This window comes from Peromyscus maniculatus, chromosome 19 (assembly GCF_049852395.1).
Source record: "Peromyscus maniculatus bairdii isolate BWxNUB_F1_BW_parent chromosome 19, HU_Pman_BW_mat_3.1, whole genome shotgun sequence".
Classification (NCBI taxonomy): Eukaryota; Metazoa; Chordata; class Mammalia; order Rodentia; family Cricetidae; genus Peromyscus; species Peromyscus maniculatus.
The window spans coordinates 48,191,556-48,208,077 of NC_134870.1; the positions used below are offsets into that span (position 1 = coordinate 48,191,556).

General features: G+C 43.2%; 1 protein-coding gene across 2 annotated transcripts in view; it reads left to right on the forward strand.

The window, feature by feature from the left end:
- The window catches only part of Megf10 (multiple EGF like domains 10), a 163,152-nt gene that overhangs the window by 82,682 nt on the left and 63,948 nt on the right, over nt 1-16,522 (forward strand). For both annotated transcript variants that reach the window (XM_042263911.2, XM_076555280.1), the window contains exon 5: nt 785-877. In XM_042263911.2, the coding sequence (XP_042119845.2) occupies nt 785-877 (93 nt within the window). The remainder of the gene's footprint in view (nt 1-784; nt 878-16,522) is intronic.

Below are 16,522 nucleotides of genomic sequence, written 5' to 3' on the forward strand. Positions count from 1 at the left end.
AAAAAATAAAAAAATACTGAAACAAGCAGAAAAAATGCTGCTAGTGTGTACAACTGGAGGTGAGGCTTACTTATGTACTAATATTTTATGAGGTTGGGCAGTTAATGTGCTTCTCTTTAATAATAAGCACAGATTAAAAAACACATCTAAGTCAAGGCACTTTACTCCATCCTTAAGTAAAATGTTGTAACTCCAAGTTCTTTCAGTTAGCTCTCACAATAATTTACATATCTGGGTATTTTAGAGAATACATAATGTGCCTGTGAAGCACTGAGGTCCAGCACAATGTATCCTTGACTCTGCTGTGTCAGGACATGAATGCAATCACGAAGAAAGGTGACCATTGTTTCTGGTGAATATATCATATACAGGAAATGACCTCTTGGTCTATGCTGTCACTGTGGAATACTCATATCTTGCTTTGTGGTTTGTTTCTGCACATACACTCTTCCCAGCACAAAGAAGATGTATTTGGGACCCATTGCAACAGCTCTTAAAGTATGGACTAGACAATTCTCCTTGACATCGCTTCCCTAATTTAGTGTGAAGTAGAATTAAACAGTAGAAATGGAGGAATTTACTCGGAGATATCGAAATAAGAGGGGAATTGTTTGGCTCTCCAGTCGACTTTGAAAGGGCTGAGGAAAGGACTGAAGACAATTATGAGGCATGCGTGTTGTTTTTAGGTGACATGTGAGCCTGGGCAGCACAACAGCTGTGTTGTTGTTGGTTTTTTTCTTGTGCCAACTTTCTTGGTTTGATTGATTTTTTTTCTCTCTGACAGCTCACTGTGCTGATAAATGTGTCCATGGCCGCTGCATTGCTCCAAACACCTGTCAGTGTGAGCCTGGCTGGGGGGGGACCAACTGCTCCAGCGGTAAGTCCCATCTGCTGTTGTCTGTCTCCGGGGGTTGTCGTGGGGCCCCTTGTCTATGGGTTCCTCTGAGCCAAAGTTTCTGTCTTCATCCCAAGCAGAGGACGGTGTGGATTGCAAATCTAACTCGTTCAAACGGTTCCTCCTAAATCCATGGCTGTGTTGCCGAAAGCACTGATGTTAAGGGAGTAGAAAGAAAAGTTGGGCAATCTGCTACCCACACCTCTGTCAGTATCAGAGTAGGAGCCAGAGTTTAGTTTCCCACTGAGGGAAGGCCATTGCGGTGACAGAGCCGTGATGGTCTAACTTCTATTTCTAACTTAATTAGGTAAGCTACTTTCTTGGTGATTAAAATGTGTCACATGTTGAATTTAATTCAGAAATAGAATGGTGTGATCCTAACCTGTCCACTTGCCTCTGTACTCTGAGGTGAGAATGATGAGTGCATGCTGAGATAACTTTGGGGAAATAAATCTGCAATAAAAATTCATGAACTTTTTGATGCGTGGTTAACAGTGTTACAACATACCGTATGACTGTCTTCATTATGAAAGAGTTACAATTCTAAAGCGGTGTCTTCTAGATTCTAAGAAGGCATCGCTCGAGGCCCCCATCTTCAGCATCATGAAGTTGGAATGATGGAATGCCATAGGATACAGTTACTTTCGTACGTTTTGCAGCTAAAATTTCAGTGTTCTCGCAACTTGTTGCTGCATGCAAAATTGTGCCTTTTTTTTATGACCTTAAAAATGTGAGAGGAAATGGAAATTCAATACTATATTGCAATGACTAAATCATTAAACTCATCCAAGAGAAATAACTTTTCCAAAATTGAGCCAGTTCCTCTGACAGCCCAAAGAGTCTCTGTTGTTACCAACTGCATTTTTGAGACTAGTCTGAAAGAATTTTAAGTTGCCCAGATAAGCTGGCTTCTAAGGCTTTTACTCGCTTTCTTTGGAATTGTGAAGATTCTTTCTTATTTTGCTAAAAACACCTTTACACTTAGGATTTCTGGGCTGCCCCTGAAGACACATCTCCTGGGGAGGCCTTTGTGCACAGAACACTCAGTAGGAAGAGCCTTCTTATTGTAACTGATAGAGACTGTGAGGTGTGTGAGAGAGAGAGTGTGAGAGCATGTGTGTGTGTGTGAGAGAGTGTGAGAGCATACGTGAATGTGTGTGTGAGAGAGAGTGTAAGAGCATGTGTGTGTGTGTATGGGGATGTAAGGGCAATGGTGGATGTGTGTTAGTGTGTGTGTATGGGGATTTAAGGGCAATAGTGGATGTGTGTTAGTGTGTGTGAGAGAGTGTGAGAACATATGTGAATGTGTGTGTGAGGGCATATGTGTATGTATGTGTATATGTGTGAGGATATATGTGAATGTATGTGAGTGTGTGTATAAGAGAGTGTGAGGGCAATGGTGGACAAGTGTCAGTGTATGTGTGTGTGTATGAGGATGTGAGAGCATATGTAAATGTGTGTGTGTGTGAGGGCATATGTGAATGTGTGTGTAAGTGTGTGTGTATGAGTGTGAGGGTATATGTGAATCTGTATGTGTGTATGAGTGTGAGGGCATATGTAAATGTGTGTATGTGTATGAGTGTGAGGGTATATTCGAATGTGTGTCTGTATGAGATTATAAGTGCATATGTGAATGTGTAATTGTGTGTGTATGTATGAGTGTGAGGGCATATGTGAATGTGTGTATGTGCTGTGGGAGCCCGTTTTCGGGTTCCTCGTGGCTTTACCCAGCAGGTCCGAATAGAGGATGATCAGGACCACGGGCCTGAGTGCAGGTGTCTGAGATGGTCCGCACTTGGCTGTGCTGGGGGAGGAGGTCTTTTGCTCCACCCCTTGGCGTCTCTATAAAAACCCTGGGCCAGAGACAGTCAGGGCCCGTTGGAATAGGTTCCAGGCCCTCTCGAGGCTATCCTTTATTTTCTGTCTGTTTATCTCCACAATATTCTCTGCAATAAATCCTTCTATCTAATATTTCCTGCTGCTCACACTCAAGAAAACTCTGGGGAGCTGTGGGGTTGGTGGGTAAACGCCCCACATATGTGTATGAGTGTGAGGGCATATGTGAATGTGTGTGTGTGTGTGTTTATGAGTGTGAGGGCATATGTGAATGTGTGTGTGTATGAGTGTGAGGGCATGTGTGAATGTGTGTATGTGTGTGTGTATGTGTATGAGTGTGAGAGCATATGTGAATGTGTGTATATGTGTATGTGTGTGTGTGTGGTGTGTGTGTATGTGTATGTGTATGAGTGTGAGGGCAGATGTGAATGTGTGTGAGTCTGTTTCTGTTAGGTAGCTCTATTCCGTGGGTAACTGTATTTCAGAGTCTTGTTCCACTTCTGTTTGAGGGCAGGGAGTGAGCTGGGCATTCTGTTCACATGCTATTGAAGCAGAATGTTTGGGATGTGGGATTTGGCTTGTGTTCATTTTCCTGGCCGACTGACCACAAATACAACACTGCTTTCATTAACTTTTCCAGCTTTAAAACCTAGACATTTTGAAAAAAAATATTATTGTAAAGTGGGAAAGGGGAAAATGGATGTATTCTTTATTTGAAAATGAGTTTCTTGCAGGGACACTTGGCTCGGTCTGGGAGGGGGGAATGGACCTGCCTGGACTGAGTCTACCAGGTCAACCCCGGTCCTCGGGGGAGACCTTGATCTGGAGGAGGTGGGAATGGGGGGTGGGCTGGGGGGAGGGGTGGGCGAGGGGGAGAACAGGGGATTCTGTGGCTATTATGTTGAACTGAATGGTGTTGTAAAATAATAATAATAATAATAATAATAAAAACCAAAAAAAAAAAAAAAAAAAAAAAGAAAATGAGTTTCTTACTCAATTTAGGGCAAGAGGCTGTGAAATGATTTCAGCTGTATTCATACTTGGTCTCCTAAAATTTGGAGACTACCTCAAGTTCAGAGCTCAGACTAAAGGGCATTTGTGCACAAAACAAAAGCCCACAAGGACTTCAGACTCTAAAGCTGATTTGAGCCTTTGAGAAATAAAGGGTTGCTCTCTACGTTAGAGCTTTCTGACTCCAACGAAGACTCCGGTATTTTGAGATTGTATGTTCTAACAACAATAGAATATGATAATTAAGCAACTTTTAGTTTATTCTCTGCAATTCACGTTTGGGCTGTGTAATAAATACATGTGAACAGATACCTGAAGTCTTTAAAGTTGCTCTAAGAATAACATTCCTGACACTTATTAAACCCACTCCATAAAGAGGCTAAGAGCACAAGCTGCTCTGCCAGAAGGCAGGAGTTTGGTTCCCAGAACCCATTTCACAACTACCGATAACTACAGCTCCAGGGGATCTGATGCCCTCTTGTGGCCTCCATGGGGACCTGCACTCAAATGCACAAACCCAGAGACAGACAGACAGACAGACACACACACACATACATTTATGCATGCAGGAACACATGCACGCACGCGTGCGCGCGCGCACACACACACACAATTATGCACACATGCATGCACGAATGCACACAAATAAATCTTTAAAATAAATACCAAAAAGCACAGAATAGAATGCTGTTAAGACCGGAGCAGCACACAAGGCCAAAACTGCTACCTGGGTTTCATCTCAGGAAATGTGTTTGTCTAGTCTTGGACAGATAATTCTGGAAACAGAATGCATGTACTAGCCTTCCAGAGTTAAAAAGTTTCCGACGTTTCCTGTTTTCCCTTCACTCTGGCTATAGCTGTGTTTAAGCGTTCCTGTGTTGGATCCATACAATGATTGCTTGAAATGATTGGGCTGACATTTTTGTACCAGCTAAGGGCCAGTCAGAAGGCCAAAATCATTCTAGTTATTTTTAGTGAACCTTTGCTTCTGGAACAATTAGAGATTTGAAGGAAAGTGGCAAAGATACCTGGAGACTTCTCATGTGTGCACTCTCAGAATCCTCTGTCCTTAACCCCTTAAGTACCCGGTGAGTTTGGCAGGACTGAGAAATGGATATTAGTACATTGGTATCAAGCAAATCCCGGATGTCCCTTGTCAATCTCCCATGGGTCTCAGGAAAAATAAAAAAGGTATCAGTGTGTGATAGTGATGGATTTTTCTCCTCGTTCTGCTCCAGATGCTCTGGGAGCCACACTGCACTCTGTTGTCTTCATGCTTTCTTCTGTCTGTGTGGACTTCTTGGTCTTTCCTTGTTTGTCTAGAGAAGGACAGAGAGAATCCCACAGGGCTGCCAGGCCCCGGTCTATGTCCCTGGTGATTTGTCACACGTAGACTTCAGAGTCAGCTTGCTCTCCTCATATCAGCAGGAACGGGCAGGCTGTCCCCCAGGAGGCCAGCACTTGGTTTCTTCACATAGTTGTTGTCTTCCCCTGCATTACCTTGGAAGCAAGTACCTGATCCTAGCCTCCACTCCGGGTTAAGGCCAACACTAAGATCCATGAGGGAGACTTTGCATAGTTACTTACTTCAATGTGGATATTGTAGCCAAATTTATGTTTTAGATATGGCCAACCCTTTTGATTTTTGAGCATCTCCTTACTTTCTGGTACTATAAAATACTCCAGATGTATCTTGTGCTTTTCCTTCCCTAGCCCTCGAATGGAGAATTTCTCAAAGGAGTCTGGTTTGCTTTAGTGTAGAACGATATTTAGAAGTCAAGTGCTGGAAGTGCTCCCTCCTGGGAGTGCTCCCTGCTGGAAGTGCTCACTGCTCTGGGGCCATGGAGTGGGTCAAAAGGGGAAACTTTCACCAGAACACAGAAAGAATGAATGAGTAGAACAGGTGGTTGGGGTGGTGAGGGGTTGACTATAGGCAAGTTGAAGGTGAAGAATATAGAAACAGCACATGACAAGAGCCACTCCCCCAGGACTGAGACAAAAAAAAAAAGTCCCGAAGAAGTCCCAGAGCCATGCGCACTGGACCCTGTAGGAGAGGCACAGCCACAGGTCACAGAGCGGCCCGGGAAAAGCGAGGGTGGTACTGTTCTGGCAGAACCTTCTAGAAATCTGCCCTATAGAACTCAAGCCTGTGCACTGAGCAGTGTCCTAATACCATTCTGCTACAAAGGGTAGGAAGATGCCAGGGAAGCTGCCCATGCTACAAGAGCTTATTGCTGCCCATGACTCGGAAGGAGCTGCAGGTGCTAGAGAAGCCGTGGGGGGCGGGGGTCAGCTGGGTCAACACCCTGGGGCCAAGAGTCAAAGCCTCCTTCCCTTCTTCAGTGTCTCTCCAGTGCCCTCTACTGAAAATGCTTGATATTCAGCCAGAGAGCAGAGGAAGAGTAGGTAAAAGACTCACGCCCATTTTTGTGGAACAGCCAGTGAGGGAGACATTTTAAACGGGGAGGTGGTGCATTGGTAGCTCCTTGGTTTACCCAGCTACTGCGTTCCCTTTTCTTCACACTTGAATTCCTCCACAGCCACACAACGATTCTGCCCCCCCTTCTAATTTGACAGAGCCCCCATTTCACAAACAAGAATGTTTCCACTTCCTTCTCCAAATAAGGAGAGTGTTGTATCCATTGCTACTTAATTCGATACCTTTCCAAAGTTAGTCACAGTTCCGAGGAGCATCCCCCAAATACTGCAGTTAACTTGCAGCACTTTGTACTTAAAAATAAAATAATAATGGGTAGCTTAAAAATGAACACGTGGACAAGGATACGGCAAACAGAAAAATACTGAAAGCTGCTACATGTCTTTTCTCAGCCATTGGCCGCAGAGGCCCAGTCACGGTGTCTTCCCTTCCTGTTCTTTATTTCCGTCTCTCTCAACCAGAACCTCAGCTGCTTGAGAGATTTGTTCCCTGGAGGAATGGTTCAAGACTTCATTGCTGAGAGGGTTATGTTCCCTTTTGTCCCCGGCTCTCCATTTGTTTGACGTCATTTTCTATCACCCTATATTTATATATACCTAATGAATATAATATATATGTATTCATTATTCTGCATTTATATACAAATAGAGTGGTATATTTCTATACCACCAGGCATGGGTGCATGAGATACGCTCTGCCCATTCCCTGTGTTCCACCCAGGGAAACTGCCCTGCAGACTCCATGTCTAGCAGCAAATCCAGTTCCCCTTTGATAATTAGGATCAGGTGACAATAAACTGATAACGATCACACGCAGCTATCTTTTTTTTCTTTCTTCCCCAATGACATAGGAAACTAAGAGACTGACATTTTCAAATGGGAGGTTTTCAACCCTTTGCTACAGATCGGATAGGACTGTTTACCATGTCGGCAGAAGGAGGGCCTCACCTCTGAGATGCAGTCAGTGTGCAGTCGGAGATGCAGTCAGAGGGAACCAACTGTGCCAAGTTGGTTCCCTCTGAATGAAATCATGATTTATTTGACATACTGCTTCTTTTAAAACTTGATTAAAATGATTTTTTTGAAAAAGCCCTCACATATTTCTCTTTTATTGGCATCCGAATGTGTACCCCCTGCCTCTATGACTGAGTGACACTAATCTGTTTCACCGTCCTCCACTTTCCCTCTCCTCTTTCTTCCCCCATCTATCTATCTGTCTAAGCATCAATCCTCTGTTCCTCTGCCCCTCCCACTGGGTGGTAACTTCTGGAGGCAGGATCCAGGTGTTATTGATATTGTTAATCTCCGTTATATTTGGCATGTGGCTGAAATTATGAGACTGAATGAATTGTATGGTTCTGAGAAGGTCGGTCATTCATGTGTTCATTTTGAGGACTTACTCTGAATGATTACAGTGTGCAGAGCATTGTATTGGATGCTGGGGATAACGGAAAATAATGATGAATGATTACTGATCTCACAGACATCATAGCTTTGGAGAAAGGTAAAATTATAGACCAAGAAAAGATGATTGGAGTTGGATAAAGTAAGGAGGATTCTGAAAGGACAGAGGCGGTTGGGGGGGGGGGGCTGTTAAAAACTGTGCCAGGAACAGAATGCAGATCACCATAGAACATGAAAGGATGACTGAGTATAGACTCCTCTTCCAGAAACTTCTCTGAGAAGCCATAGAGAAAGAGCAAAGAAACGAAGAAGTAATTGTACATTCAAGAAAAGGCTTTGTTGACTTTCTCAGGGGCTCTGAGGCTGGGGACTCAGTTGAGAAAGAAAACCAGTTAGGGGAAGATGACTCCAGATGGCCGATAGGATTGGGACGGGATCCCAGCTCTGATGTGTGTGTGTGTGTGTGTGTGTGTGTGTGTGTGCGCGCGTGTACCTGTGACTGCAAGCAGAGGGTATTGGCTCCTCTGTAGCTGGAGTTACAGGTAGCTGTGAGCCACCAGTCATGGGTGCGGAGAACTGAACTTAGGACCCTGACAAGGATCCTGTTCTTAATTGCCCAGCTCTCTCCCGGAGTCCTCAATGAGTGTGCTTATGTAGTTCCTGAAGCCCTTTCTTTCTCTGTGTTATAAACCCTTTACCTTTACTGGGAGGAGTAACCACACATTTGTTGTCTGAACCTATGGGATCCTCCTGTTAATTTTTAAACAGCTATTGAGAAATTTATTTCTCCTTTGGCCACAAGGTACAAAGGAAAGTCCCAGATGAGCCAGCAGTCAGCAAAAAGATACAAAAGCTTGTCCCTCAAGCTCTTTAATTTCAAGATTAGAACCAAAGAGAGGCAAAACTGGAAATTAATTTTGGTTCTGAAAACCCACGAAGGGGTCTTGTTTGATCACTAATGGCATTTTCAGTATTCGAAAATAGTAAAAATGTGCCTTGGAGGCAAGGCTGGCTCCAACATTTTCAGGTGCAACATTTTCAGGAACCCTAAGGACCTTTTGAATTAGGTAGGCATGCTGTGCAGCGGGGAGCAGTAAGATGCTGCCTGCAGGGCATTTGAATGAAGGAGTCTGTCTGAAAGATATTACAAGCCAGCGTTTGTAAAGTACACAAAGCTGACATGTTCCCTAGCAAAGTCTGTGGTATAGATCTATTACCCAGACACAATGGTGGGATCGATATTGTCTGAGGAGAGGAAGCCCCAGGAGCCCAGTCCCCATAGCCAGTTGTTAACATTCTCATTAGCATTGTCAGAATCACTTCAACAATCAGTTTGATGGAGCAGCCAGAGCATGAGATCACTGGGTTCACTGAGTGAGGGGGTCGGGTGCTGAGAGGTGGGAAGAGAAGGACAGTCCATCAGAACCACCTCAAAGGTGGCTCCCTGATGGACCATCTGAGTCACACATAGAAACTGCTGGTTTTGTCTTTCAAAAGGAGCCACTACCTGAACTGAGCATCCTCACCTGAGCTCTCCCCGTCCCACCCTAGGTCTTACCCTTTCCTCGTGTTTCTGGGTGTTGCTTCCTTAATCCTTAAACTAAGAATAAGGTTGTCTACTCTTGTCGTCATGTGAGGATTAAACAATGAGAAAATGCACTGTCTTCAGCACCGCGCCCGGCATCATCATAAAGGCGAGTCAAGGATGCGTGCAATGCTTTTGTGGCAGTCATCACTTCCATGGATGCTGTGCCTGGCATCATCATAAAGACAAATCAAAGATGCGTGCGATGCTTTCACACAGTCATCACTTCCATACTCTCTAGGTCTTGGGCCCATCAACAGATGGAGCAGCCCCTTCTGACGGCTCATCTTGTTCTGTAGGTCATGCCTCTCTTCAGCAGGACTCCCCTGTCGATATGACTTGCCAGGATGTTCCCGAAACGGAAGCCCCAGAGTGGTGTTTTTTTTTTTTTAATTTATTATTTTATTTGTTTAGCATTGTTTCCAACCTCTGATAAAGGTCATCTGTACGAGATACATGCACATCTGGTTTGTCCTCTTCGGGACACAAGACTGTTACAGATGTTCACACTGCTTATGCTAGCTAAGCTCATATGGAATGGTTGCACGATAAGGCTGAGCTGTCATGCTGTTTAACTCAGTTCCACATGATTTGTTAATTAAAAATAAAAAAACTTGGTGCAATATCCGTTTACCAGCAGATCTTGTTGGCTTAGCTACACAGTCTAATGTTTGACTCTGTTTCTTCGGCTGTCACCCACTTCCAAGGCAACCTCTCTCTTCAGGGGTGACTACAGTAGTGTCCTTGCTGGCTTCCCCACTTCTCCCTCAGGCCTACTAAGAATCAATCCCCTGACTTGAGACCACAGTGGCCTTGTAAAAACGCACTTCAGCACAGGCTGCTACCATCCCTAAGCTCTGTGCTTCTCGGCCGGTATAATTCAAATAAACTCCGTGATCCACCAAGCCTGCATCACCTGCCCTATTCCCCAGCTCCTCACCCATATATACCATCCAAGGTCATTTGCCTTCCAGTTCTGGAAGATACTGGTTTCCTCTCTGCTTTTGCATACTCAAAGGGTGTCTCTTACTACGATCACATTTCCTTTTCAACATTTAAAAAAATATGGTGCTGCCTGAGAATGTCTGCCTCATTTACTTATTGATCGTTGTTTGGTCCATCTTTCCCTCTAGGATATAAGCTTCATTTAAAAAAGATGCAGGTTTAGAAAAAACTGAAAGTACAGGTTTTTGGCTATTTAGCTCACTGTTGTCTAGGCATGTTCTGGGAATGCCGTAATGTTCAGTAAATACTTGTAGATGGAGGGGATAAAGACATAAATGTGCCAGAAGTAATAATGGCTAAACCTGATTATTGGAGATGACACTCTGTGTCTTTCTAGGCTCTTTCAACTTAGTAGAAGGACTGAAGGCCATGAAAAAACAGGCATCTTCAGAAGTCAAGAAAGAAAATGGCCAAAGGTCTGTCAGAGATAGAGGATGACCTGGAGTCATTCATTCTGCTCTGTTAGGGGGTGCAGACTCCTGTGGCTTCAGGATTCACCATTGCTTGTGTGTACTGTAGACTCTGGTCCTTGGAGACAGCAGGGGATTCCTCCTGTAAACTGAAAGCTGAAATACAACTGTAGAAGTCAGAGAAGGTATACCAGATGGATGGATCTGGGAGTGCTCCCTTTTCCAGAAAGAGATGACTACTCCTTGATGTATTGTGAGCACCAGGGGTTCCTGATGCAGGGATGTGACTTCTGAATGATGGGCCCACGACTAAGAAAACTGGCTAGGTCGGCTTTCGTGTGAATGGAAAATGACTACTAATTCCCCTTTCTAAATTTTTGCCATTTTCTTCCTCATGGGGAAGATTCTAAAAGGTGATAGAATTTAGCTGTTAATCTGTATCCAATTGAAGTATAAATAGCAAGAAATTAGGCAAAGACATTCAGGCTACAAGTTATTCCAAAGCACATAGCAATGAATAGAATTTCCTTAACATTTTAGACTTTCCTCTTATCAAATAAGTAGCAGGGAATAGCTTTGTCCATTAAAAAAAAATTCAGATAGGGAGCAAAAGTATTAGTTCATCACAGATCTTTGTAAATTCCTTCATGTAAACCTGTAAGGAGCATTTCCCGACCATAGTAATGTGTTAGCTGCCTGCTCAGTTTTAGGAGAGGTGATAATGTATGCCAGATGGTCCTGTAGGGTTGCTTGTTGCCTCCTGCTCTTGTCTAGGCCACTGCTGATTCAGGTAGAACCACATATATTCATGCATGTATTGTAAGTCGACTGAAATCATATGTTTCTGATTGTTTTACAACACAGTGGATTTCCCGACTAAAATCAATATCTTGTTTGTGACTCTGTCAAATAACCCTTGTTTAAACACTCGAAACATGTCTGAAAAGAAACTTTAAAAAATAATCACTTTTTTCTTTTCTGATAGAAAAAAAAATCTTTTGATTTGTGGAAAACCTAGTTGATTTCAGAGTCTGAACATGTGTGACTATGCCTGGAACAGATTAGAGACGCTTGAGATATATAAAACTAATGAAGGTAGGAAATAACAAAAGGAGAATATTTATCTTACTTACAGAGACTAGCCCAGTGGGTTATGTAATAGGCATTATAGGAACACAGTTCTTGGCTGATGAGCAAATCATTTTAGCTTAGGATCCTGTAAGAACTGGATGGTTTCACCATTCATTACTGCTGCATAAAACTAATGAGGACAATATCAAAGAAAGTTATATTTTAATGTACTAACAATTTCTCCAGTAGTCAGAAACCAAGTTTTCTTGAGGAAATGGTATTAAAACTTTGAAGTCCTTCAGTCAGTATGGATGGTCTTGGCCAAGTTTTCTTACTGTAGGGTTTCAGACAAATCATTTAAGGCCTCTGCTGCTTAGCCTCATATCTAAAACAAGGATGGTATTTGCACAATGGTGGGTCTGAATGTTTAATCCTTCAGTCTCACCTCAAGTCCCGCCTCCTCCAGGTAGACCTCACCTCCCTTCCTTTCTCTCTTTGATCAAGGATGCCATGAAAAGAAGTGTAGATGGAAGTAGGCCTTCTCTTCAGCGTCCTGTGCTTTTTATCACCAAGCATATATATTCTTACATGATAAATCTCATTGTGGTCTAGCCTCTTCCAATATATAATGAATTTTAGCTATAGCTTTTGTCTTAGTCAGGAGTAAGTAGCATGGGCTTGATAGCAAGAACTTGGTCGCTGTAGAAGATGCCTAACAATTTCTTAATAAAAGAGTACATTATATATATATATGTATATATATACATATATATATACACACATATATATATTTGAGTACATTATACATACATATATGGCACACACACATATGACATGAGATTATAGCATATGCGCCCATGTAATGGCTCCCATGGTTATTATTCTCTTGACATTAGGGAACACGTGTAATCTTACATACCCCCCCCACTTTATATCCCTGAGGTTTTCCTGCACTGTGGGTATAGTCATCAAGATGTTCTCACACAAAGACACTAACATTTGTGTTTATATACATTAAAATATAAGCATTCCATGCCCTTTTTTTCTGGTTTGTGATGTGAAATAATCCTACAGTGAATTTGTAAAACCACAGCCTAACCTTTAACAAACATCTTTAAGAATAATGGAGAGTCTTTCTCAGCCAGTGAGTAAAATTAATCTGAGAGGCACTGGGTGGCTGTCCACACTGATGGCTGGCATTCTGTCAGCCCTTGGAGAGTTTTTTTTGACATGTGAAGGGCACAGGGTTTAGCACTTTCGGGGGACCTGGAAAATGCATTTTTATTGTTCTTTTTCATGGATGGAGACACTTGAGAAAGTTGTTTTATTTTGAAAGCCGCTTGATGTTTTGAATGAGGATCTTTTCTTCTCCGTTAACAAAGGGAATGGTGCCCCACCGTCATGTTAGCCTGAAGCACACAGAATGAAATCACAGGAAGATGAAAGCCTGGCACGGAGGAGGCTTAAGAAGAAAGGGTGTGCGTTTCATCAAGAGCCATGCTTTTCTATCCTTTGAGACAGAGGGAAATTATTTTGGTCTCTTCTGGAAAATATTCCATAGCGATAGTTCCTTGAAAGTGACTTATTTGTACTTCGCTTCTATGTGAGAAGATGAGCACATGAATGGAGGAGGTGCTTGGTGAATTTTCTTCCCTATTAACTTCTCTTTTGGCCACACACATGTTCTCATGTCTAAAGGCATCCTCAGCCAATCCTCTTGCAAAACCATTTAAGTCACAGTCAATCTACGCCTTAATAGATACTTGACATTTCCGTGTTAAGGGTCCTTAGGGCCTCCTTACTTCAAGCAGTAATCCTAGTGTGGCAGGCTGTGTAGCACAGGCTGACATCTTCCAGCTTGGTGAGTGCTGGAAGTGCCAACATGTTGTTCCCCCGCCCCCACACGCACACACCGTAAGTGTATGGTAGAAACATGTCTCCAAGGCGATTGACCCCAGGCAATCCCACAATTACACTTAGATCGCAGAGGCATTAAAATAAGACTTAAATAATAATCCTGGCCCGGAGCTGAGGAGATAGGCCAGTTGGTAAAGCCTTTACCTTGACAGCATGAGGAATTGAGTTCAGTCCACAGAATCTGCATAAAAGGAGCTAAGCACCAAGGGGAATGCTTGGAGTCTCAATGTTGGGGATATGGAGACCACTAGACCTGAGTTCATTAAGTAACCAGCTAGCCCACTTAATAAGTTCTAGACCAATAAAAAACCTTGGCTCAAAAAAAAAAGTGCATGGCACCTGAGACAACATCTACGGTTGTCCTCTGGCCTTTACACACAATGCGCACGTTCACACACACACACATTTAAGTTGGTTCAGTTCATTTAGGGTTGTTGGATGTAACCCAAGCACATGGCACTGGATGCTTCTGCCAGAATATAATTCTAAATCAACTTCCCAAGAGAAGGCCCTTATAGATCAAGATGTGTTTCAAAGTCTCTTCTGCACTCTTGGTGAACCAGGGTCCTAGACAAAGAGGTTAAGTCAAGTCAGCGGAATTGTCTGGTACCTGTCAATTTGATGAGATTGTCTAGATTTTATTTATGCTGATTCAGTCCTTTGTGCCAGGATGGAGATTACACTGAGAATTGCCTCTCTCCCTTTTTATATTTGTGGAACTCCTGTATGAGTCTACACTGGTGAACATACAGTCACCGAGTAAGAAGTGTCTAAATGTGGGTGGGGTGTGTGTGTGTGTGTGTGTGTGTGTGTGTGTTTATTTTTTCATCTTTGCCAATTTCATACATGTATGTAATGACTTCCAGTCACTTCGCCCCATTGGTCTGTCTCATTCTCGCCTCACACTGAAGCTCCTCCTCTCAGCCAGTCCCCCTCCTTTCATGCCTTCTTTCTGCATGTGACCCATCTAGTGTAACTAGAATGGCTTGTAGGGGTAGTGTGTGTGTGTGAAGTCACTGGAGAATGAGCAACTTACGAAAATGCACCCCTTGCCCAACCCTTGACTGCCAATAGTCCATCTATGAGGCTATGTTCACAAGCCAGGTGTTGTATAGTTAACCATAGCTGTGGTGACGTCCTCATGGTGCACCAAGTATGCCATGTCCAGAAGAATGTCTTTTTGCTGCCTATCTCCCCTTCCTTTGGCCCTTACATTCTTCCCACCACCTCTTCTGTGATGTTCGCTGAGCCTTTGGGGAGGTGAAAAGATGTCCTGTCTAAGGACAGGTGTCCCATCGGTCATAGGCTCCTGCATTAATTTCTACCCACTTCAGTAAGATGCTTCCTGATGAAGGTAGAGGACATAATAACCGTGGATATAAACATGAATGTTTAGAAGGCAGCTTGACATCATGGCCATTTAGCAAAACCATAGCAGTAGGTCCCTCGCCTGTGATTTTTGAGCTCCCCAGTCATGGGCTCTTGACCAGGTTTACAGTACCAGGTATGAGTTTCCTCTTGTGGAGTGGTGAACCCAGTTTTTAATTAGCAGTGATAAATAAGCTATAAGGCAGTACTTGCTTTTCCTTGTAGGCCTGAACGTATTTCAGGCTTGCTTTTAGAGTTACTGGATAATTTATGTTTGAAATTTACATTGTGAGAGTCAAGTTGGCCTTTGGGATGTGCATGATTCCTGCAAAGCAATACAAGCCAGTGCAGGGGGTGGGGGGGATGCTGTCCTAGGGCATCGCATTACCAGGATCAGGTATTCCAATGTGTGGCATTGGAGGGCTGCTACTAGAATCTGTGTAACATAACAGGAAGTACCCTTTGTGTTGTGTGCTCCTGCTATCTTCATTCTGTGAAAAGAAAATTCAATGTAACAAAATCTGAAGGCGTGCCCAAGCAAGGTCCCATAAGTAGATGTGGTCTAGGCAGGGCCCCAGGCATACTAATATAAAATGATTATAACCTCTCCATGTGCCAAGCAGTGATTGAAGACTTCTGGAATAAGATGAACTTGATGATAAACATCACCTAAGGGCAAAGTGATTTCATCCTGTCCTCCCTGCCCCAGAAGAAATTCTGAGATCAGACAATGCTTATTGTCTTATTCCCTCTGCAGAGAACCTCTCGGTTTGGCATTTCCGTTTGCCCCTAATCCTATTCTTTCATTGTGTTTTATCTACATGAAGACAAGGGATTCAAGACAAGTACAGCGTCTCTATACACTCAAAGACATTTGTCTAATGTCTGCCTAATTTTTGATACATAAGAGACTGTGTATATGTGTATATGTGGGTAGCTTTTTTTTTTTTTTTTTTTTTTGTTGTTTTTTTGAGACAGGGTTTCTCTGTGTAGTTTTGGTGCCTGTCCTGGAACTCACTCTATAGACCAGGCTGGCTTCAAACTCACAGAGATCCGCCTGACTCTGCCTCCTGAATGCTGGGGTTAAAGGTGTGCATAGCTCTTATGAAAACCAATCTGATGAACCTGCTGCGGCTGCTCTAAAGCCTGAGAACTGTCATTCCCGACAAAACCAAGTATTATTCCTCAGGTAAAGAGCTGGGAGACCTTTGTTCTGAGACGCTGGTTTCACAATAGCGCCCTTTGCTCATGGGGCAGGGTGTGACAGAAGACTAGCTTTCCAATTGTTGGTTTGAATTGAGTCTTGCTTACAGTTCAATGCTGAGTGACTTTGGGCAGATTTCTGGCTGAGTCTACATTACACGAGGAACCACTTGGATAATTCTAACTATCTAATTGAGTGATTGTAAGGTTTAAATAAAATGCCTCCATAGTGCCCCTAGGAATGCCCAGTACCTGTTAAGAACTTAGAAATTCCCCCTATTCCTCAACATGATCTCCATCTCTTGTTCCTGAAAACTGGACTGACAGTCTGAGGTAGCTTAGGGGAGAATAATGCACCTAGAATTTTTTTTTAATGCTTTA